Source organism: Scomber japonicus, chromosome 8, assembly GCF_027409825.1.
Source record: "Scomber japonicus isolate fScoJap1 chromosome 8, fScoJap1.pri, whole genome shotgun sequence".
Taxonomy (NCBI): domain Eukaryota; kingdom Metazoa; phylum Chordata; class Actinopteri; order Scombriformes; family Scombridae; genus Scomber; species Scomber japonicus.
The window spans coordinates 27,104,582-27,128,247 of record NC_070585.1 but is presented as its reverse complement, the minus strand read 5'-3'; the positions used below and the strand labels follow the sequence as shown (position 1 = coordinate 27,128,247).

Sequence of the window (23,666 nt, the reverse complement as noted above, 5' to 3'; positions counted from 1 at the left end):
AAAAAAAAAAACTGCAAGAACATTTCTGAATTAGTACATGTGAAGTAGCCTATACCTCCAGAGCAATTTTTTTTACAAGTGCCCCTGGAGATCTTTAATTTCACAACTTACAAATACCAGAAGCAGAGAGCCTTTCAGGTGCATAGGCTTGTAACTAGTTTTGGTGCATATGATCTCAGCTGTACCAAGCTTGAAGGAACGGTTAACCCTTAAAACATGGTCACAATCCCCATGTAAACACAGTATCCTTCTGTAGCCATGTCTTTCCTAGTCCTTTTCAAATGAATATAAGTGATTTGCAGAAGAGTGCATGTTCACTGAGCACACTTATACAAGTCTGCCAACTCCTTTTATTAAAAGGTTGTACATTTTAGCTTTTGTTGACATTGTCAGAGTAGTGGGTGGTGATGTACTGAGTGCATCATTTTGAATATTTTGTCCACCCTAATAGGTTACATTAAAATGCTACACAGCAAATGGATTCCTTTGGTGGACTGCTGCAAAAGTAGCAAGGCAAATGTGAACCTTTGGCCCTTATAACAGGTGCACTTAAGATGCATTTTTCAGCTACTCCTTTGGGAGAGTAGAATTTTTGCACTTCAGAAACCTTTGTTACGCAGTACCAGAAGCTATCCAACATCATGTGCTGTCTTTTGCATTCCAGATTTATTCTGCCAGAACAATCTTGATGATCTGATGGATTACATTCAGCAGCTTGACAGCAAAAATTCCCACCACAATTCTTGAAGGTTGCAAAAACAGATTTATTTAACTGATTTGAGCACAACTGACCATGAGTTCCACTTAATAACTTTTGGTACAAATTTGAAGGCAGTATCAGTACTGGAACAAGGACAGATGCCATCTAGGGAAAACAGAATCAAGATGCACAATACAAAAACATCTTTTGTTACAATGGTAGCAGAGAGTCAACATGCAGGTAGGGTCCCATGTAAATGGGACATGGGCTTTAGGCCACAATCATGTCTCCATACATGCAATCTTCCTCCAAAGCAAGATTGTATTTGCTTCCACCATCTTGGTAGGCACTTGTAACAATCTTGAGCCAGCCCCTCTCACCCTGAGGGAGAAAAGTCTTCAGGTCAGTTGGATTATGAAGGGAGCTCAAACTGAATTTCATTTTAAACATCCAATTTTTAAATGATTTTAAAGTTACAGAGCCATGTCAGAACTGAGGCTGTTACTATTACGATGACTCACCCATGGCTCTCCCCAGGAGTTACGCACAATCCAGTATTCAGTGCCATTTTCTACTCCCCAGCCTGCTACTGACACAATGTGGTTGATGGCAGGGGACTCAACATATTCTGAGTACAGTCCTCCGGAGTACGCATCCAGTTTATCTGTAGCCATGATTCCACAGCTGAGGGCAGATGAAAATTAGAAAGTTAAGCAGAAGCTACTGAAATTTGGGAACCAAGTGGTCTTGCACTGGTAGAAGTTTGACTGGCCAGTCTCACTCCAAATTTATAGTGCAGTATTGAAATTTTGCCATTAAAATGTTAAGTTCCATAAAACCTGATTGGTCCTCCAGTGAAGATTTCTGCCTTCATATCATCCCGTCCACTAATAGCTCCAAAGTCACCCACTTTCCACAAATTGTAGTTCTTCACAGTGCTGCACTTCCCAAAAGTTGTGCAAGTCCCACATGCATTGAATGGTTTGCATTCTGGAAAAAAGGAAACAAGTTTATATACACACACTCTAAAACAGAAAGATCAATCATGAACCACAACTTGTGAGTTCTTACTCTGATCGATGGCCTGATAGTTATTGCATGTCTCATCAGGGATGCCATGATTGTGGGCATACTCCCACACCCCTCCATGGTCCCCTCCGTGACAAGTGCCAGAATCAGCACAGTCAACCACGTGCTGGACAGACAAATAAGCAGATGGCCACACTCCCTTCCTCTTGATGTTGATGCGATCTACACAACAGAGACAAGTAACCCACAATGTTTGTTCTGGAAAATCTCAGCTCAAGTGATTTGGATCTCTGAGCTTTCCATCTGTGACTTTGTCAAGATTTAGTTTGCAGACTAGTCCTGATGAATGAGTGGAGACCTGAACACAAGTTGTATCAGGGGAAATCTAACCTGCCATAGCACTCGTACTGCCATGAGCCCAGCAGGAGCCGCAGTACTGAGGGATATGCTGGTTACGAGTTGTACTGGCATAGTTGACGCCATTCACATTCCTCCAGTCCCAGGTCTTCGGGAGTACAGCAAGATTCAGGAACTCATGAGGACGAGCGCTGGTTCTGAAAGATGTTCTTAATCACTCACAATTGCTGACCTCAATCTCAACCATCTGTATGCCACAGTAAGATTTGTGCTCATGAATTGTAGTTGAGGCAAAAACATTTTGTTCTGAGTCAACTTAAGTAGGAATGAACACTAAAAAAAGAAGAGACCATACAACTTGGATAACTTAACTGCCTGGCTGTGATAGATAAACAGGATATACAACCATATGTGTTTAAGAAATTAAGTGCTAGAGAAATAAACTCAAGTAGACAACTCACTTCACTCCAAAGTCAGGCTTCCTGGGCACTGGCACATAACAAGTTGGCCTCTCACTTACAAAGTGTCGGGCTAAAACAGCAGGCGTAATGAGCGCGCAAATAAAAATTACAAACTGCATGTTGAACCACAGCAGATCAACCAACTGACTACAAACTGATTTTGTTGAGGAATAAATACCCCAAACAGACCAATCAACAGAGAGCTAATCATCTGCCTGTCGAGCCAATCAGACTTTATTGATCTCACCTGGGCTACCACCTGGTTGTTGCTGCTGTTCAGTGCAGACATTTGTTGGGCTCAGATCAGTTAAAGTACGTTTGACTTTTAATTATACTTAACACTTAATTGCAGGTGTTGAATGTCATTTAAGCTCATCTTGCTTTACCAAATTTGAATTTAAAGGAACGTTTAATTGTGTGCTTAATATTTTAATGTGTAAATGTGTGAAATAAATAATTGATCTTATTCAGGATTAACAACTTAATTTTTTTGTTTTGGATCATTGGATATAAAGAGCAGCATTTACATGTCATCTGACCAACAGGTGTATTATTGACAGCCCTTTAGTTAAGAGTTTCAGAAATACAGTTTTTACCTGTAAGACAAAGATGAAACTGCCTAAAACTAAAGGTAACAAATTAAAAAGAACAACTGTATATTGTGCTATTATTTTGCAACATTGTTTTTTTCAAGGTTTTTCTTTTCTTTTTATTATGGTCTGTGTTTGAATTTGAATATTAACGTTTATTGGGCGTCATGACCTGTATTTGTATGCATTTATGTATTGCACGTTATCTTTTTATAGCTGCTGTAAAGCAGTAAGGAATTATGGAAATTGAAGTGAGGTAGAGTGAACACTGATATTTTTTAAGACAAGATGTGTGGTGGATTTATCTTGGCCAAAATACCTCAGTGCATCTTTCCCATTTGATTACTAACATAACAATGGCTGCCAGGAGTACAACAGATTGACTTCAGTTTAGTATCATTCTGAGGATATTGATATTTCAGAGCAGCTGTGATTGAAGATTGAGCTTCTCATCACGTTGGCAGTTTAAATGTTCACTTGTGTGAGTCGGTGATCCACATAAACACTTCATATATTCAGTTTTCTGTTCAGGATTTAAGATTAATAGTACTAAATATCTTAAGTATCTTTTCAAAAGCAGTTTTAAAGTTGTACTGATGCGCTGATCCTTGACAGATGTTAATGATTATACTTCTTCATTTCCACGTGTTTCTTTTTGTTTATGCTCTTACAGCCTCTGATAACAAAGACTTTATCAGGCTTCACTGTGAGACTGCAAACAGAGCATGATACTAATTGACTGCCTGCCATCCTCTCCCATCTGCAGGAATAGAAAGTCATATTTAATGCGTTGATTAAAATCTAATCCCTCCATGTGAGTCGGAGATGAAAGTAATTTTCCTGTAATGGAGACTATTAATATTTAGATATAGAAAGGAAATCAGATCCCACATTTGCAATCAGCTGGAGGATGGTAAATGATATTTAAGGCTGCCAGTGAGCTGGAAACCAACGTCTGCAATGCCAATAAGTTTGACTCGTTTCCAATTAACACCGTTCTCTCTTCTCATATATAAATGTATGGTTTTCCTATCTTTTTCTCTCTCTGATTTTTTCCAGTTAAAACAATAAATCAAGTTATCCACCATCATTGACAGGTCGTTGCTCTTTTTCTTATCACCATGATAAAGCAACACTTCACTTTATGTATTCCAATCCACATACTTGTGTACACTTTCTCTGAGCATGAGTTTTTCATGCTTTGATGTGTAGGACCCTTAGCTCCAATTAAGAGAAATATTAATACAACAATATATAAAACAACAGTTTGCTTCAAACTCCAACAACACACAGCAGGGACTTGAATGTCCCTCCCTTAACTTCATCCAAGAAGTGTTGAGTTGAGGGCAGATTCTTTCACTTTTGGGTAAACCAGAATGCTGACTACGAGTCAGGCCTTATCGCCCAACATCAGTGGCTGACCTCACTAATGCACTTGTGGCTGAATGGGAGCAAATCCCTGCAGCCAGGTCCCAAAATCTTGCGGAAAGCCTTCCCAGAAGAGTGGAGTCTGTTATTGCAGCATATTAATGCCTGTGGTTTTGGAATGAGATGGTCAACAATCACATATGGGTTTCATGTACTGGTGTTGTTTGGGTATCCACATTCTTTTGACCGTGTAGTGTATCTTTCCTTTGATGTGTAACACACATCTGTTGGATGAGATTAAAAACGTTATTTCTCTTCTTAAGTTGATTTGATTGTTTTTTAGTTTTCAGGCTCTTTCAAAAAAAATAAGAAACACTGTGTGGCCAGACAGCTAAAGCTGCTTGTGAAATTTTTATTTTTATTTTAATCTGCAAGAATTTCAGCTATTTGAGATAAATGGTTGTTGTTTTTCTCAGTGCTCTTTAACACCAATTTCAGGCCATAATTAACCCTTTAATCCTCCACATGTTGCAGATGGTGTTTGTTAGTTTTTTTTGTTTTTTTGGGGTTTTTTTCCCGCTGTTGCTTGCAGTTGAATCAGGAAATGCTCCACATGGGTACACGTAGAAAGCACGTCATAAGCATCTATGACTCATTCACTGACATGATGGCTTGTTACGGGGCCATCAGTGTGATATCTCCATGATTAGCATCGTTAGCTGCCTTCACGAGCATGTCCCCATCCTCATTAAAGTCAACAACATCATTAGTGAGCTTGCAAGCCAGGTGATTGATTTGTGTATGTGAGAGCATGTTGTGTGTGGGATGTGTGGCTACATGAACACATAAGTATGTCTGTGTGTGCATGTGGAAAAGATAATATCCGTGTTCAGTGATCCCTGTGAATCTTAGAGGTCAGTTGAGTTTCTCTGACATTTACTCAGGAAGATACCTCGCCCCCACATATTCTCCACTCACCTGTCAACTGTCATGAAGGAGTGAAAGTCAGATAACTGGACAGAGCAGCCAAAGGCAGGTTTATGCAACCACCTTAAATCAATCTTTTAATATGCTGTATTGACAGAGAAGAAACATGCACAACCCCGACTTTTAAGGTCAGAATGCCAATGAAATGAAAAAATCCTGTTTCCTCATGTTACAGTGGCTAATGTCTCTCACCATAACACACACTTATTAATCATTGTTGGAATATAACTCTTGTTTTCTTTGTGGTTAAATCATACTGTAGTGTAACTTTACCTCGGATAAAGCTGCATCATGTTCATGTTGTGCCCCCGCTGTGGCGTGCCTGTGTTGTTGTTCAAATTTCAACTGGAAACAGCTGTTTTTTGCCAACATTTCTTTTGTGTATGTTTTACAGTCATATTGAATACACATTGGCAGCTTATTTCTGTTCAGTGTAATAGATACTTTGTGGGTGTACTCATTTTATCTTTATTTTGTATCTGTGTTTCATAAATTGTGTATATAAGCAAAGGAAAAACAAAGCATTCCTTCCCCTGCTTTAGAGACTTTGGAGGAAAAGTGACATAAAGCTCAAGAGAAACAAGTTTTGCTGTGTGCACTTAAATACAGTCAATAATTGATGAAATGCGTAATTGATTATCGTGGTTCAGGAGGCAGAGCAGGTCGCCCACTAATCGGAAGATGGTGGTTTGATTTCTGGCTCCTTCAATCCACATGTTGAAGTGTACTTGGGCAAGATACTTAACCCCAAATTGCTCCAGATGGCTGCACCAGCAGTGTGTGAATGTGTGTGTATAGCTGGTTCTTCCTGATGAGCAGTTGGCACCCTGCGTGGCAACTCCTGCCATCAGTATATGAGTGTGTATGTGAATATGATTTGAAACTCCAGCACAGCAACTAAGTGGACTTGAAACTGTAACTTTGAAAGTCATATTTTAGGTGAAATAACATGACGTGTATTTACTGTCCCAAGCTGCACTACAAAGAGCAAAGATCAACAAACATGAACAGCTGTTTAAATGATAAATGGCTGCAGATAACAGTTTACAGGAAAAACATAAATTTAAAAATAAAAAGTCCACATTGCTCTACACTGGCAGATAAACCATTTCTACTTGAGCAATTTAATTGATTAATGTGTTTTGCATCAGCAGTAGACCGTCATGAAACAGAGTACACAACATTAAGTGAAACTATCATGTCATCAAGTGTAACTCTCAATTTTCAAGGTGCCGACTTGACCTTAATCTCAGCAAATGTATTATGCAAAATATATCCAACAGATTTCATAATTTTAACATTCAAGCAATTTTCCTCATTGCATTTAAACTTACTTCAAGGTGATATTGTTTAAAATAAGCCATACAATACGGTTTCATTGAAATTGAATATTCTTAAACAGAAGTTGATTTCATGATGTTGCATGATGTTTCACTATTTCTACAAAAAGATTTTAAGACCCTACACTAGATTAAATGACTTGGTCATTAGTGTAGACCTCTTGTCGTCTAAAAACCAGCCACATTTTCCAGTTGAGAAGATTTCAAAGGCTTCGTACCGAGCTCCTGCCTCTCCAGTGGAACCACCTGTCCACCCAGACCAAATCCCTCAGCCTCAAAGTTCCCTGTCGGGGGTTTCGTCACCCAGCAAGCCATTTCACATTCGATTGGCTCAAGTGATACTAACAAAGCTGTGGCGATGACAGACTTGTTAAGCACATTTCAGTCATTGCAGTCATAAATGGTTTTTAATAGAGAGAGCATTAGTATATGGTCAGAGGACTTAAACCTGAAGAATGGGGGCTCAAAGGTGATCTTTACCAGTCATGTCATAAAGCCGATACTGTTAACAGCCCCTGTGGTTCATGAGAAGCAAGGGGGATAAAAAAGGTCATGCAGATAGGAAGAGTGAAGATACTGATGCTGAATGAAATGTATCAATATAGTCAGAAATAATTAACAGGATAACAGTAACAGGATGGTTACTAAAATAAAAGTAGAACATCTGCAGAGAGACCGTGTCATACATTACTATCATACTTACTAATATACTAATGTACATACATAGTGTACAAAAATGGTCATTTTTACAATTCGGACTTCTAGACATATTAAACAAATGCAATACAATGTGTTAATTTGTGAGCTTTAGGGCTTTTTCATGTGTTCATTTCATATCAGTGGATGAGTGTGTAAAAATTGGTCCTGAAGAAAGTCCCCAGGCCAAATTGAAAATTCTTCCTTGTGATAGTCCATATCAGACCTCAAGCAGACTAGCTGCTGGTTACTGTTAAATTTGTCCATTCACATCCCAGTGTGCAAAGTGTACCTGTTAAATATGGTGTCTGTATATAGAAATACTCACTGCCCTTCAATTCTTTTGTACTTTGCTGAATATTAGCCTTTGTTACAAAGGTTTTTCCATGTGTTTGTTTGCATTGTCCACTCTACTACTTCAGATTTAATATGTACAAATGTATTTCAGAAGTTGACACTTCGAGTAAAGAAGAAGAAAATGTAGTCTTGCTACTACATGTTGCATAGTTTGTTGGCGCCGGCAGCGATGCAGTGCCAACAGGTGACCAATCAGAGCGTGTCAGGAGGAGGGCCTTAAAAAAATAGGGGAGCTACAACAGCCTGTTTCAGACAGAGGCTGAACTGAGGTGCTGTGTAAAGGCACAGTACAAGTTAAATGGAGAGATTTTTTAACTGTAAATCATGCTAAGATATTCCAGTAGAGCCCCAGAGTAAAAATATAGATCTGTAAATGTGCATGATACACCCCCTTTAAACATTCAGCATATTGTGCATTAGTGGAGGCATCTGAATGCTTCAGTAATATACGCTATGAAGCTAATTAAAAAAGGATATGCAGACCAGTGTTTTGGAAAGAAATCTTGGATATGGAGAGCTGATGGGAAATTAGGTTTTTCTCTTGACATCCTCATATCTTTCAAGCTCTTGCTGTGGTGCTTCTACCCAGAGATTTGTTATCCATCAAACAGTCAGAGCAGCACTGTGATGTCTTCCTGTGGATTTTCTGTTAATGATGTTTGAGATTCAGTCAGTGGTGCTCTTTTCTGTTCAAGCTATCGCCCTCATTGTTGTTCTGTTTATTAGTCGCACAGCAGCACCTCTGGGCTTGCTGTGTTTATTGATTGGTTGATTGGTTTGTTTACATTTAAACACTTTTTTTGCAATGCACCCTGCTTAGGGAAATCACAGTTTGCTCTGTTCAGTTGTACAGATCCCTGCAGAAGAGAAATACAGTGTGCACTCATGCACCAGGTGGAGTTTTCAAAATCAATGTAGTGTCATTCTCTTCAGTAATTCACTCACTATCCTCATCTTTTCATTCAAGCACCTAAAAAACCCTACAAAACATTGTAGTTTCTGCAAGAAATGTAAAATGCATGAACAAAGGAAGCACTTTTTTCTGCTGTGTGTACACCAGTAAATCTAAAGACTTTCACCAACAGGCTGGATCACTCCCATGTTACAATATATTAGTCAGTGACTGCATTAATGGGTATTCTTTACACTTGAGTTATGTGTCTCTACATATTATCTTTCCTTAAATATAATCTGTCATATGCTACTTAAGCCAGTAGAGCAGGCCATCCCCTGGAACATTTACTGTTTATCTGCCTGTGCACTGCTGCAGAACTGAGCCCTGTTGGGAACAAAGGGTCATCTGACACATGTGAAGCCTGTGTTTTGTGTATTCCAGCTCTAGCATGTCCACTTCTCTCTGGTTTTATCCCCCAGCACTCTCTTTTAGGCTCTTGGAAACCGAAATCACATCCCTGGAGCACAAATGGGAGACGTTATGAGTTTACTTATCTCTCCTGCCTATAGGCTTACCTTGGACGGAATTTCCTCTTTTGTTCTTTGGCTGGTATTTCGCTTGTTGTGCCACCAGATCCCCCCTTCTGCGATGTGATTTTTGTTAAACAAGTCTTTCAAAGTCAAAAAAAGAAATCTCAAATTGGTGGGCTATGCCTGAATGGTTGATTCCCACTAATCCCCTGACTGAACTGCCCCCTCCCATGGAGTCAACGTATAGTTCTGCATGCACAGATTCTGCACCGTAAGGTCACATTTGTTTGGCTGGCTGGATCACCACCACAGCGGACTAATCCTGCAGAATTAGTCCATTCAGCGACCACCTCTTGACCAGAAGGCATTGGCCATTAAAATGGTTACAAAAGGAATGCCTGAGTCCTTTACAAAGGATGTTTTTTTTTCTCCATAAGGTAAAGGTAACCCACAGAGTGAGTTACAGTTTCTACAACTCAGTTTGAAGCCCCATGTGGCAGACTTCATTCTGCACATTGATTGTGCTTATTAAACATTTAGAGAGCCTAATTGGAGCATGTGCAGGCTACATTCACAGTGCTGTGATAATGAGTTTTACCCAAAATGGTTTAATGAGCTTTGATTGTATTTTGTAAATCCAAATTTCCAGTGGCTACTGGCAATCTTGATTGACGTGATCAAGAGCGGTGGGACTACAAAGGATAGTTCCACACATTCATGCATAAAGGTCATTAAGTACATTAAGGTGTCTGTATTCAGGACAAGGATATACAAAATCCAAAGTCCCCTGGCACCATGATATACCCTTCCTTTTTTTCATGTTATTGAGATGCCACATTAGATTGCTCCTCTTTTTTTCAAATTGAGACCCAATTCAAGCAAGACCTATCTCCCCCTGTTGAGTGGTCTTGACAGAAGCAATTTTCTAGTTCTAATCGAAAGATTTCTTGATTGGTACAAACCGCTAAATATCCACAGCAGACACACAGCAGCACCAGATGTGTCCCAGCATCCCCAGAAACACTTACGTTTATTTGTTTTGGGAAATTTGAAAAGAAGCATGGATAATTTGTGCTGAATTTTAATTTGAAGCTAGTGAATATGTAGATGCATTCATGTTGAAAATGATTCTGTTCTTTCATGTTAGATCTCTTGAAGAAACAAAAAACTGATACTTTGATACTAAAAACAACAGTGCATCCCAAATCCATAATACCATTAAATATGTATTTTAGAACACAATTTGGGTAGTTGGTACATTTAAAGCATTATTGTGCTGTACTAATTTAATTTATAATACAAACTGAATTAAGGTGCATCAATCAAACTCGCTCGAGAACATCATGGACAGACATTCACAAATTGACGATACACCACTGTTTTCAGCTTTTTCAAGCAAAGATTAGCTCTGTAGTCTTTGCTGCATGCAACAGTAATGTCCATCAACCACATTCTGACAAATGAAGCATTTTTTCTGAGGCTTACCTGACAGACAGGTAGTTAAAACATGAACAGCATCATTGTCTACCTCTCTCACCTACTTTCCTGTCATCTCCCTTCTTTCAATAATGGTCTAAAAATAATTAAAAAACTAAGCAATTTATTATACTTGTTACAACAATTACCTCAAATTTGACAATCTAGGTCAGTTTAAATTGCCTCCCAAAATGACCCAGGCTAAATGAGCAATCTCTCCTCTGATGCCCCATAGGGCAGGATCACACTTTGTTAATGCCTTTCAAAATAATTTTGAGTGTTACTGATGTTTTTTTTTTATTTTCTTTTCTTTTTTTCGTTTTGTTTTTTTAAATTGACCACTGCTATGATTATTGTCAGGCTTTCTTCTACTTGAATAATATTAGGGAAGTATTGTGGTTTGAGCTAAAACAACTACTTAGTTAACGTTTGGGAATCTCTGTGGTTACAGTTCAAAGGAACCAAGAAAAAAGGAAAGTGGAAGTGAAGTCGTCTGTGGCAGAGTCATGTACTTTGCTGACCTCTTCTATCCTCATGACCATCATGACCATTCTCCTCAAAATCTTCCTTATTATAGCTTGTATGCACTATAACAAGATTGATCTTTTATTTTCCAGAACTTTTGATTTTTTATGCCTTTATTTGATAAAATAGAGTAGAGAGAGAAGACAGGAAATGAGGAAAGACACATTTTGAAGGATATGTAACAAAGCTTTCTGGCCAGATGTTCACCTGTGACATTCATGGTCAGCATCCTAACCCTGTAGTCCAGTGCACCACTTATTCTAGACTTTAGGCTTTTTACAATATGACCAATGCTATAGCTTTTTTAATTTTAATTTTTGTCAGTCTCAGGCATTTTTAAATGAACCATTACCGTACCCCAAACCAAACACTGTTGTGTTGAATTCAGTATCCATTTGAGTAACTGATACAGCATTAGAAATGACTGAGACTGCATGTCTTAAGTGAATGATCATATTTTCAATTTTGAACATTTTAATATTATTACATTTTTCTTCTAAACAAAATCATGTTGTAGTGACATATAGTTGTGAAATATTACATATAGCTGTAACAAAACAAAAACGTATCTTTTCCTCCAATGAATGTCAGACCATACTATACTGTGTTCTGGAGTATAGTAAAGACCCCCCGCTCACTTTATGATACATTCAACTATCTGCATCTCTACTTTATGTTGTGGTAACAGTGTGCTGCAGTCTGTTTGGCCCATCTGTTATTTCTTCTTGGACTGAAAGGCAGGTGGTCAGCTGCTAATGTGCCCCAGCTTTGGACCACCATTCATCTCAGCCCACTCATTCTCCACACGGTGATCAAAAGCAACTTGGCTGCTAAATATACAAGCTCATACATATGCATGACATGGCTAAACAGTCTCCGCTGACACCCATTAGTTGTACAGTCACACTGAGGAGGCCTATTTAGAGAATTTGCATGTGGACATTAGCAGATTAATCACGAGTGACAGTCGAGGGAAAGCTGCGGTCAGAAACCACTCGGGAGCCATGATGGACTCTGACCTACATGTACCTGGTAGATTGCTGGCCTGGTTACTTTATGAGATTCAAATGATAAAAATGACCCACTTTCCTCCTGGTTATGTGACATAGACTAGACTGAAAAAAAAGAAAAAAAGAAAAAGAAAAGTAAAAGTCTGTTCTCAAAACAATTACATTTTTAGACAATGAATTGTGAAAGAAAGAAAAACTCAGGAATGTACAACTTTGCGTCCCTGTGATTTTAATTTGAGGTCATCTTTCTCTGCAGGCAATGTTTTTAAAGATATAAATATTTCACGTGTTACATGAAGGTTTTTTTTTCCTTTCTTTCCTTTTTTTTTTGGCACAATGCTTTTTTTTTGCTCTTGGGATATCAAAAACTAACCCAACTCCCTCCTGGTTTGATTTCCTACCATCTCTTTTGTGAAAACATAACTGGAGCCAAAAAGAAAAGAAACCCTTGATATTGATTGTTTACTTCAGTGCAGAAACTGAAATTCAAAGCTCTCTGCATTGATTGTGTTATTTGTAGTACAATTCACTATCAGGAGTGATGATGTCATGGAATAATGTTTATTAATCAAATAATGGAGAAACAACACGTTTTTTTGTTGCAGTGTGAAAACATTTGAGAAGGGCTAGAGGAGAAACCAACTTGATCAGAGCCAAAGAAACATATGGTAATTTAAAAAATATGACTTATAATATACATGGCATTAACACTTTCCAACTATTAATGATTTTGACAGGTCAGCACATTTGCTAACTGGCTTAACTTTCAATTGTCAAATTTGTCTCACAGCCAGGTAAACACAGAACACAGACTTTCTTCACAAAACATTATAAAAACACTGTAAACTATACTATAAATACAATATAAACAACATATTGCAATACATTTAAAGACATATGTTAAAAACTGCCCAACAACTTTACATGTAATATGACACATCAACATAAAACTTCCAGCCATCATCATCCAATCTAATCATCTATGGTTGGTAAAAGATCACCCACCAATTTTATGGATACTTATGCTAGTATAATTTGGACATTCAACATCTTAACTCTATGACAAGGTTATTGTTTTATGTTAACAACAAGAGCTTCATACTCCAGCTTTGAGCACTGAGCATTAGGCTAATCTTATGTCCCCCCATTCAGGATAATATCTGCTTCCCAGAAATGCTTTTATGATATTTTTTCTCTCCTAATTGCTGCTGGAAATTGTGTCCTCACCTGGATCCACTCTCAGGCCTACACATGAATGGTGACCAATGTGCTGCAAGTGTGCACACAAACCCAAGCACTTACTGTAGCTACATAAATAAACTGGCCTTATAGATTGTGTGTGCAATTTGGTGCATAACATGCTACATCATTCATATCTATGGCTGTCATGGAAAATAATTTATCAGTGCCTATTTACGGTACAGATGGACTCTGGCTTCGGTGTCCAATTTACCTGTTGCTGTGAGAGTCCCCAAGTGAGCGAGGCTAAAATTAGAAACAGCATATCACCCAGCACCATAGGTATCAATCACACAGCTGTCACAGCAAGAGAGAGCGAGAGGGAAAAACAGAGTGAGATAGAAGGATAGAGTGAGGGTGACTGAGCGATGAGGGCTGTACAGCTCCTCTTATTGTTGAGCCCCGAGGCCAGATACTGGATACTGATACTGCTCTGTATACGGCTGTAGGAAGTCCTGTAGGAGATACTGCTGGATAGAAGCAAGTCTGTGTTATAAGTTTAAGCTTCAACCAATTATAGCTTTAATTAAAAAATGTATCACTGGTCTGGTGGATTAGATCTGTTCTGCACTGGTTGTCCTTAAATAGATTTTGTTTGAATATTATGTTGGACTTCCACACATACTGTATAATCCTGGATTTCAATATTGTACAGGTACACATTTCATTCAATTGAAAAAGGATAACATTTACTGTATGAGGCTTGCTGTAATTTATTGTAATGGTGTATACAGACTCAGTTTTCACCTTGCTATATTTGTATACATCTGACTCAAATAGCCAATTTGCTGTATGTACAGATGTTATCAGGCAACAGATGTACACAGTGTGCCTGTGAGTGTTTGAGTAACAGCTCAGACTCACTGTGATCTCTTTCTCTCTCTTTAGGTTAATGAATTGGTGTCACGCAGGTTTGGGATTAAATGTGATATGTTTGGTAAATTGAAATAATTTTAATATGATATAATATGGTTTATTTATGGGTTGCAGACACAAATTGGTCCAATATTGTCCCGAGATGTTAAAGACAGACGATACATAAAGAAGTAGAAGACAGTCAACATAAAACTAAATAAAATACTACAATACAGAAACCCATAACCACCAACAAAACAATGACAATTTGATAGTTAAAGTAAAAAAAAATGTATTGAAAATGTTATGATAAATCTGTGATCCTATTCCATAAGTAATAATACTGTAAGCCCTTTTCATTTTAACAACTGGATGTGTAGCTGAAGGCTGATTCACAACATGGCTGCATTATTTACTTGAGGGACTTTACACAAACACTGGCCCTGTTATTATAGTCATCCTGAGTACTGACCATTGTTGTCTGTGAACACAGAAGTATTGTGGAGCATTCCCAATGATAATATTGTACAGTAATATATGATTTATTGCACATTTGACTCACATGGACACATGTACTTTATATTCAATCGTTGCTCTTTGTATTCTGTCTAAACACATCTTCAGACTTGTGGCATGTGAAGGGTCAAACTTTAAGATAATAAAATTGGCACAAACTATAAAAATGGCCTCAGTCCCAGACCAGTATGCCTAGGAATCATGCCCATGATGGATGATGCTGCACCTTACTACTTACATCCAATGCCAATACTCAGTGCCAATGCAGAAAGTTTAGTAGTGTGCCCTTAATGTAGTTTGGCAGAAATGAAGGGCTTGGAGGCCAGGGCTGCAGATGGGTGTGTAGCGTGTTTGACTTTGATGCAGAAGGATGGAATTTATGTCCTGAAAAAAAAAAGTGAAATTAATATTTTCCTTTTTATTAACCGCAATCTTTCTCTAACTTGAACAATACAACAACTGCAGTTTATTCACTCTAATGGTGGCTTTGTTCAATCCTCTGTATTGGTAGTAGTCACCCATATTGGACAAACAATGCAGTAATTTTCACAACACTGACTATAGCTCTGGGTTACTCTGTTCCCAATTCAAAAGCAGTTTCTATACATTCAACAGACCTGTTCATGTAACCAGTGGCAACAAAGAGAAATGATACTGATGAGGGCATGGGAACAAATGCAGCTTTCATACAACAGCATTATTTGTAGCAGTAACGGTTCCTTCATGTGCAGAGAATACCAGAAGTGAAGGATAAAAACCACAGTGTGCTGACTTCTGGGCTGAAAAGTCAGATTCAAAGATTGTGTCAAACAAAAGGCCTTTATTCTGCCTTTGAACCACACAGGCATAAACACTGGAAAATGCATACTAGACAAGTAAAAACATGTGAAAAATATTCTAAAAAGAAGTTGTTTTGAGTCAAATTTCCGTCGGAAAAGAGGCAGCTTGCCTGGAGTTAGTGATTAGGAAAAGACCTCGACATTGTATGAAATGCAGGTGTGTTTCTTTGACACAAGTAATCCTGGGTTTTATTGGTTCTGCACTCCCCCTCAAAGGCCCATGGCCACTTGAAATTCTTTACTGCAAAAACTCTGAAGCTTCTGAAGCCTCTTTAGCAGGCAGAAGGAGGAGCCGGGCCTCCATTTAGCCTTATTTCCTGTCTTTAAAAAGGATGAATGACCAGCTTTAGGCCATTGAGAGTGCCCTCACCTATAGCACTCCGTTTGATCTCAGCATCATGGTCGCAAACAGGTTGAAAGAGAGAGGGCCCTTAATGTCAAGGCCATTCTTAATGAGTCTCAGTGGACAAGACCAACCACAGGCCCCTAAGAAAATGTAATCCACTGCTTAAGCACAATGACTTCCTGTATGTCCCCATGTCTGCTTCTATTTCTCTAAAGTTAACGTTACGGTCCATTGGTTTAGGAAATACTGATTGATTTGAATGGCGTGCTACACATTTAAAACCCACATCTTACCCTTATTAATGGGTTTTATAAGATTCCTGGCTTCTGGAGTTTAATTTGCCATAATCGGGTTACTGTTTATTAACAATAGCTAATCTTAATAACCTTATTGTCTTGTTGTTATTGTTATGGCTGATGTGAATTCATCTGGTGGTGCTAATGCTGCTTGCTACTGATGCTTCAATGGGAATTAAAGCGATATCAAAGCCTTATCATTTTATGGTCCTCCCCACTGCAGTTTGACTGACAAAATGCACAGCGATAAGCAGAGGATGAATTGAAATGACTTTGGACTGACTCCATTTATGCACTGCATGGAAAATCACAGAAGATTTGTGCAATTTAACTAATCGTGTCTCCAATGCTGTCATTTGCATATGTTAATAAAGCAAATTCCAAAGCGGGGAAGAGAGAAAGACAGGGAATTAATTTGAAATCTCTAGGCTTGTGCACAGCAGCAAACTGCAGATTTGGGCGATGCAGCTTTGTTAGCAAGAAGCACAACAAACGACAAACGACTCCGGGCTCGCTGTTCAGTGGCTGCTCTGCTTTGTGTGAGTCTCTCCTGAAATCTTCCTCTCTGTGAGGTAGCCCCTTTGTGTCACCGTATTCCCTCGGCTCCGTTCCACCCCTTTGTTTGCTTTGGTGCAGTTTCCGTGGCGACTGAGCCCAGGGCCCCCAATCAGAGGCCCATACCATTGACAGGCAGGGGTGGGGGTGGTGAGGATGGTGTTAGTGCTGAGGGAGGGTGTTGAGGGTGGAGAGGCAGACTCGTACTGACTTCCCCTAATATACATGCATGAACATGCACGCACTCACACATTCGCCATCCCATTTGCGCCCACATGCACCCACACACACCTACAGGCCATCAATTATCAATGGTAATAGCTCTCTCTCAACTCATCCACCATAAATCTACCGGTACTGGATGCGTCAATGACAAAATGCCCTTGTGATAACACAGTGAGTTGTTTTTGCACCCTAACGTAGCATGTGACAGCTCAGAAATTCGTCTTCCCTCGAGCTCTTTCTTCCCTCCCTCCATCACCACAACACTACATAACACCCATTCAGGTGAGGCCATGTCTATCTGAAGTCTTCTTTTTGTTTGTTTTTCCTCCCCGTATCCCCCTCTCCCCAAAAAAAAAAAGTTTTATCATAGGAATTCGGAGGGCTTACGCTTTCTAAAATGTTAACTACCACCTGCCATCGCTTCAGGCCCTCCAAACCTCAGGAGTTTTTTACCCAGGCAGGTTTACTCATTTCAAATGCTTGAGTTGACCTGTTGTTATTCAAGCACCTGAGGGGGAAAACCCTCTAATACCATTTAATCGCCTATGTTGTCCAGCGAAGTGCCCTCATTTTTTTTTCTTTCTGGGGGAGTAAATTTCGACTCTGGACTTCAAAGGGATCTTGAAAGTTGATCGTGTTGTGCAACATCACTCCATTATCCCTCTCACCCACCCCCCTCCCTCCTCCTCCCTCCAGTCTCTTCCTCCTCCTCCTCCTCCTCCTCCTCCTCCTCTCCTCTTCTCCATTACCTGGAATCTGGGCAAGGTGCTCATATTGCGCCCTGCTGATTGACTTGCAGCCATGTTGTCACGTCTCCTAACCTTTTGTCAAGCTTTAATCATCTGTTGCTGGTTCTCTGCCCCCACCCCCCCCTTTCCACCCCGCTGTCTGCTAAAGCCAAGAAACTGCTGTAGGTGCAGCTTGCCAGAGAGGCTGCAATTTATTTCAATGAAGCTTTTTGAAAGCATGTGTGGGGCGGATTGTGTTTGTGTGTGTGTGTGTGTGTGTGTGTGCATGTGCTTGTGTGTGTGTGTATGCGTGTGTCCATGGCTCCATATGCACTGGTGGGCTGTGTGTTGGAGTGTCTTTGTCCACAGCTTGCTAGCATGCTCTTTATGTTGTGCAGCAGGTGACTGGAATACTGATTGCCTAAGGGTCTCCCTGCAGCACCAACACTTCCCTTTCTCTCTGCAGCTTAGATGGATGAAATCTGAAATTTGTTTAGATTAGATTAAAAAATGTGGTTCAGTTTTAATGAAGGATAACTCTACAGGGCTGCATTTTGTTATTCTCCCTATCTCTAAATGAAAAACCTGGGAATCTGTTTGAAAACGTCTGATTTTGCAGTATAACATTTTATAGCCAACATCGGTAGAATAAACCTTTAAGAGAATATTTTGGCTGCGTTGCTCTCAGCATGAAGACAAAGCTCAGATTGATCTCAGTGAGGTTCCAGCCATTTTCATCACACTCTGATTGGTGGCTTACATCGTATAAAAGGACTAGATGTGAAAATAATATATGAGCTCATGGGAAGAATCATGAGTGATGAATCAGAGCAGGAATCAAAAGCCAGTGAGATTCCGCTTATGAGTGAAAAGTTTTTACTGGACATAATTGTCATCCGGTATGATGACCATTAGTTTTTACCTCCCTTTTTTTCATAGATGATTACTTTAAATGACCGATTTGGATTGGGTAAAGCTTACAGATACTCAGAGAGACAGGACCAGAGGGGAAACTATTATGTGCAATATGAGTTTTCAAATGGAAACTGACTTTATATCACATATTCAAAAAACTGCATTACACATTATTGATGAAAACATTACGATAAGGGTGTGATTATAATTATGGAGTATTCTACTATATTTAAAAAGATTTTCTTCATACCAAACCCTATGACCTTTGCCAAATATATTTTGTAGGAAATTTAATGTTGGGATTATATTCACTGGCAGTCACTTTCACTGACATGAATCATGTGATATGCTGATCTTTTTCAGTATTTAGCCAAACCCATAATGTTTGTCTAACCTTTACTGGAATGGTTCGACATATGAGAAACACGCTAATGCAGACACATCCAGTTTACAGTCTTTATGGTAAGCTCGACTAATCACCTCTTGGCAGCTTCATATTTAATATACAGACGTCATAGTGACATTATTCTCTTCATCTGACTCTGAATACACATTTCCCCCCAAATGGCAAACTATTACCTGACACAAAGGCTGGGAGTTGCCCCAAATAACCATAAAAATGATAATCAAGCTTTAGTTGCAAGGAGGGGAAAACTATGGAAATTCAATGAAGTGTGAAAGTTTGTGTTGATAAAAAAATAGGCAGCATTACAAAATGTGCAAACATATTTGCTATAGGTGAATTCATAAAAGTAATATTAGAGAGACAGACATGTTTTTATAAGGACTAAGCTTTCATAACTTTAATAATAGTGATGTCAGAGGAAGGTCACACTTAGGGAATCATTTTATTACATAACGCTTTATGACATCCAGCATTTATAACATTTTTTCTTCTATAATAATATATAAAAAGGATAAAACACCAATTATCTGAGTGAGGTGGAAACTCTACATGAAAATTATTACTTTAATGATAACCATTATTTTACTTATATGTAGACCCAAGCAATTTGAATGCATATTATATCTGTCAAAAGGAGGATAAATGACTTGTGTATACAAATCATCTATGATTTGATTAAAATGAAAGTGAATTCACTGCATCAGTCAATATGCGTCAGCTCTGGCTACAGCCATCATGCTTTATTTGTTTTTATATCATATTATTATATGTTTTATGCCTCCAGTTTGCAAGGAGAGCGCCATGTGAGCAAAACAAACAGATTGCTCAGTTGCTGTTGGTCTTTTTCTTATTTTAAAGGATAAAAGTCAAACTTATGTTAATTCAAAATGTAACTTCTGATTATTCACGGTATTTATTCGGCTCCTGTTTTCAATTCCCTCTCGTCCTATATTCAGAGGGGTTATCTAAATGCTAATGTCTCAATGCATCAAACTGAAGGCACAGTCGGCTCCACAAACACAGAACCCCTTTTGTTATCACAGAGGTGGCGGTGGGGGGATAAAAGAAGTGAGATTTTTATTGAAGGGTTTAGAACATAAAATAGATGTCGCCCACAATCCCATGTTCCATTTCCTGAACGCACACTGGAAATGGCACAAAGGACATGTCATTTAGATTTCTGATAGGGTAAGTCTGGTCCTTGCACTCCTGCACACCATGTTGAAATGTTCAATTCGTGTCATGAGCCTTCCAGTATCCCCATGCTGTTGTGGATTAGGCATCAGAGATAGCATTGTATCCTCTGTCACAAGGACAGCAGAGATGTGTAATATAGAGCATGAGTGTATGTGAGTGTGTGTGCTGCATGGGGCTGATTGAGTTAAAAGGTGTTTTTTTTTCTTTTCTTTTTTTTAATTGGACATATATTGCACATACAGTACACGTTGATTCCCTTTCTCTTCATTTTCCCTCTCTTTTCTTTGCTTCCCCTTCCTTCTTGGTCAAATTTGACATGTAACTACTGGATACAGATAAATACTAATATTTCCTTTTTCTCCATCCTTTGCTTCCTCACCTTTCCTTTCATCTCCTCTCGTTTCCTCCCCATGTCTTTATGTATGTAGATGGAAAAACCTGTACAACATCTGGATACAAGAAAACACACTCCTTTTTCCTTTCATCTCCTATCCAAGCTTAGCTAAATTTTGAGTTTAGACACATCTGTAAATCATATGGCTACAAATGGACATCAAAATGTCCTTTCCTTTTACCCCTGTCTTCCATTCTCCTCTCCAGTCTGTTTCTTTTCTGCAGTCAATTTCCTTTAGTTCCTCTCCTACATCCCTCTCCTGCTTCATACCTTTCCTGTCCTCCTGCTGAGGATGGTCAAACCTGTTAATCACCTGGGTTGCAATGTCCTGCTATATGTCTCATACTATAAAACCTATCTCCAAACCTATCTCCAAGAAATAAAGTTTATATGCATGTTTTCCCAATCAAATAAATGCCTGGACTATGTTCATAGGTAACATTTTTTGTCCTATGTGGGGTGAGTTTAAGGCCACAAGAGCACTTTGGTTCTGGTTAGTGAAAGATCGTTGTTTCTTTTAACTGTTAAAGTAATAAACATGGTGTGCTTCAAATCCCTTACTTTTTCACATACCCACATATTTTTTTCCTGTATTAAACCAAAACCACAATCTTCTCTGACTTTAACCAAGTGCTCCCAGTGCCTGAACATAACCAGAAAAATGTGTAATGATGCTGAATGCTGATGCTTTTCACAGATACTGAACTGCAAGTAATTTGCAAGATGTTTTGGTGTGCAGAAAAGAAAGGATTGCTGTTTCTGAACATTTCACTCATACGTTCGGTATCAACATTTGTGCAAGTTGACAAATATGTTAGTTATCAACATTGTTTCATATAAATTGAGAGAAAACATACTTCAGGTAGCATTGTGTTTCTTGCATAATGTATTTGCTATTGCATTTTTTTTTGTAGGAGACAGGGTTATCCTTTCCTTTCATTCTCATTATTGCTAAAACTGAAGTTCACCTGAGAGCCGACAAACACCTTCCTTTCCTTTCCAACATCCCTGTTTTCCTTTTCTCCCTTCACTCATCTTTCCTTTCCTTTCTTTTACTTTACTTGTAAGTAGAGTCTGAAATAGGGCACAACTGAAAATCACCTAGTTACAGATGAAGCTTAATCTTTCCATTCTGTCTCAGCTCAGGCTACAAATGGCAAAACCTGGAAAACACCTGGATTTAAAGAAACACCAACCTGTCCTGTCCTTATACTTCTCCACCTTGTTTAAAACTAAGGGAGCAAATACGCACTTTGCTGTATTCCTTTCCTTCCTCGAATGGTTCAATCCAAGGATGGTCAGGCCTGGAAATCACCTGGCTACAGATAAATACCCCTGAGGAATTTGAGCAGCCTCTGAAGTCAGCAAGGCAAGCGAGTGAAAGCCCTCCTCTGTGCCCTCCCACCCGCCCTGGGGAGTTATAACACTTCTCTAATGGAATCTGACCTTCACTGCATTCCAGTTTTTGTTGAGTATTAGCAACAGCAGCAATAGACCCTCCGACTTATACTTCTTCTGTCTTGTCATAGCTTCAGCCTCCCACCTCCGTCATATAATGAGAAACAAACAACGATCGTTAAGTTTTGTCTTCAAACTACGTCTTAACTTGTAGAGCAGATGTCTTATGAGTGGCGAGGAAGATCTTGAGTGTTTGCTGAACATGATATTATGACAGTATCAATTTGTATGCATGTAGCTGTTTCCATGTTTTACTTGAGATGCACTTTTGTTTGTTGTATCCTTCACTGAAATATCAGCATCTGCAATATTTAAACCAATGGCTTGTTTGGACAAATTAAACTTCAGTGTGATGACTTGAAGCACAAATGGAGTCTGTTAGTGGTGCTCACCATGTAGGCTGGCGTTTGGTGTATATTTTATTTGAAGCAAAGCAGGCAGTGTTTGGCAACCAAGTGACAGGTCCTCAGCTGTTTCGCAACAACAGGGAACAGCTGATGGCATTTCTAAGCATACTGTTTTGCCCCTCTCACTAGCATTAGTACTTGTTATTTGCTGAAGCGATGGCACATTGAACTTTTTATTTGTATTTTTATTGAAAGGTGATTTAATTCTCCTTTTAGTCTGTGTAGTGAGTGCAGACAGGTTATAAGTTAAAGGAAAAACATGAAAAAAAACCAGTACAAAAACATGATAAATGCAAAAAGTCTCCATAAAGGGCACAAAGGACGAGGAAGGAAGAGGTGATGTGAATCATTTGCTAGGACCTTGGCAGTCAGCAGTGCACATGTCAATCCAGTTGAGCACCTATGGGAGACTTTTGGAGCAACATGGTTACACTGTGTTCGTTCTACCGTCATCATGAAAACAACAAATATAGAAGTATCTTTATGAAGAAGGGTGTTCATCATTCCTGTTCAACGACCTTAAGTGATGACGGTCAGGGAGCATTGAAGTTGTTCTGGAGGCTTTTGGTCAAACAACACCTCACACAAAAGACACTGAATGTCAGCTTTTTCATGAGCTAAGAAAAAATCAGCCTTGTTTTCTTCTTTTCAGATAATCCAGTGGGTTAATAAATTGCTTATTTAGTTCAGGAAATAGGAACATGTTCTCCTCAATCTCTAAATGTTGGAGATTTGTTCATTTCACTTGTAACTTCAATGTATTATGACATATTGGGAAGGTATTTGTTTTTTGACCAAGACAAAAACATTTTTAAAAGTATTGTAAATCTCATGTATTTTCCATATTTTCTCTTAGAAGTAAATAATGGTATAGTGAATTCATATTTGTGCTGTGAGGTTGCATGCACTATACAGAAAACAAGGGCATGCAAGTCACAGGATTAATATCATAAAATACCACTCTAATAC

The 23,666-nt window shown here is 38.9% G+C and overlaps 1 protein-coding gene across 1 annotated transcript; it reads right to left on the bottom strand.

Annotated features, from left to right (window-relative positions):
• Positions 1–796: 796 nt before the first annotated feature.
• On the bottom strand, positions 797–7,147 carry LOC128362840 (cathepsin Z-like). The gene is made up of 7 exons (XM_053323689.1): positions 7,051–7,147; positions 2,548–2,701; positions 2,120–2,283; positions 1,772–1,951; positions 1,540–1,690; positions 1,222–1,384; positions 797–1,081 (listed from the first exon to the last, which is right to left on the bottom strand). Exons 1-7 carry the CDS (start codon positions 7,145–7,147, stop codon positions 971–973), a joined length of 1,020 nt encoding a protein of 339 aa, XP_053179664.1. The 3' UTR covers positions 797–970.
• Between the last annotated feature and the right edge of the window lie 16,519 nt (positions 7,148–23,666).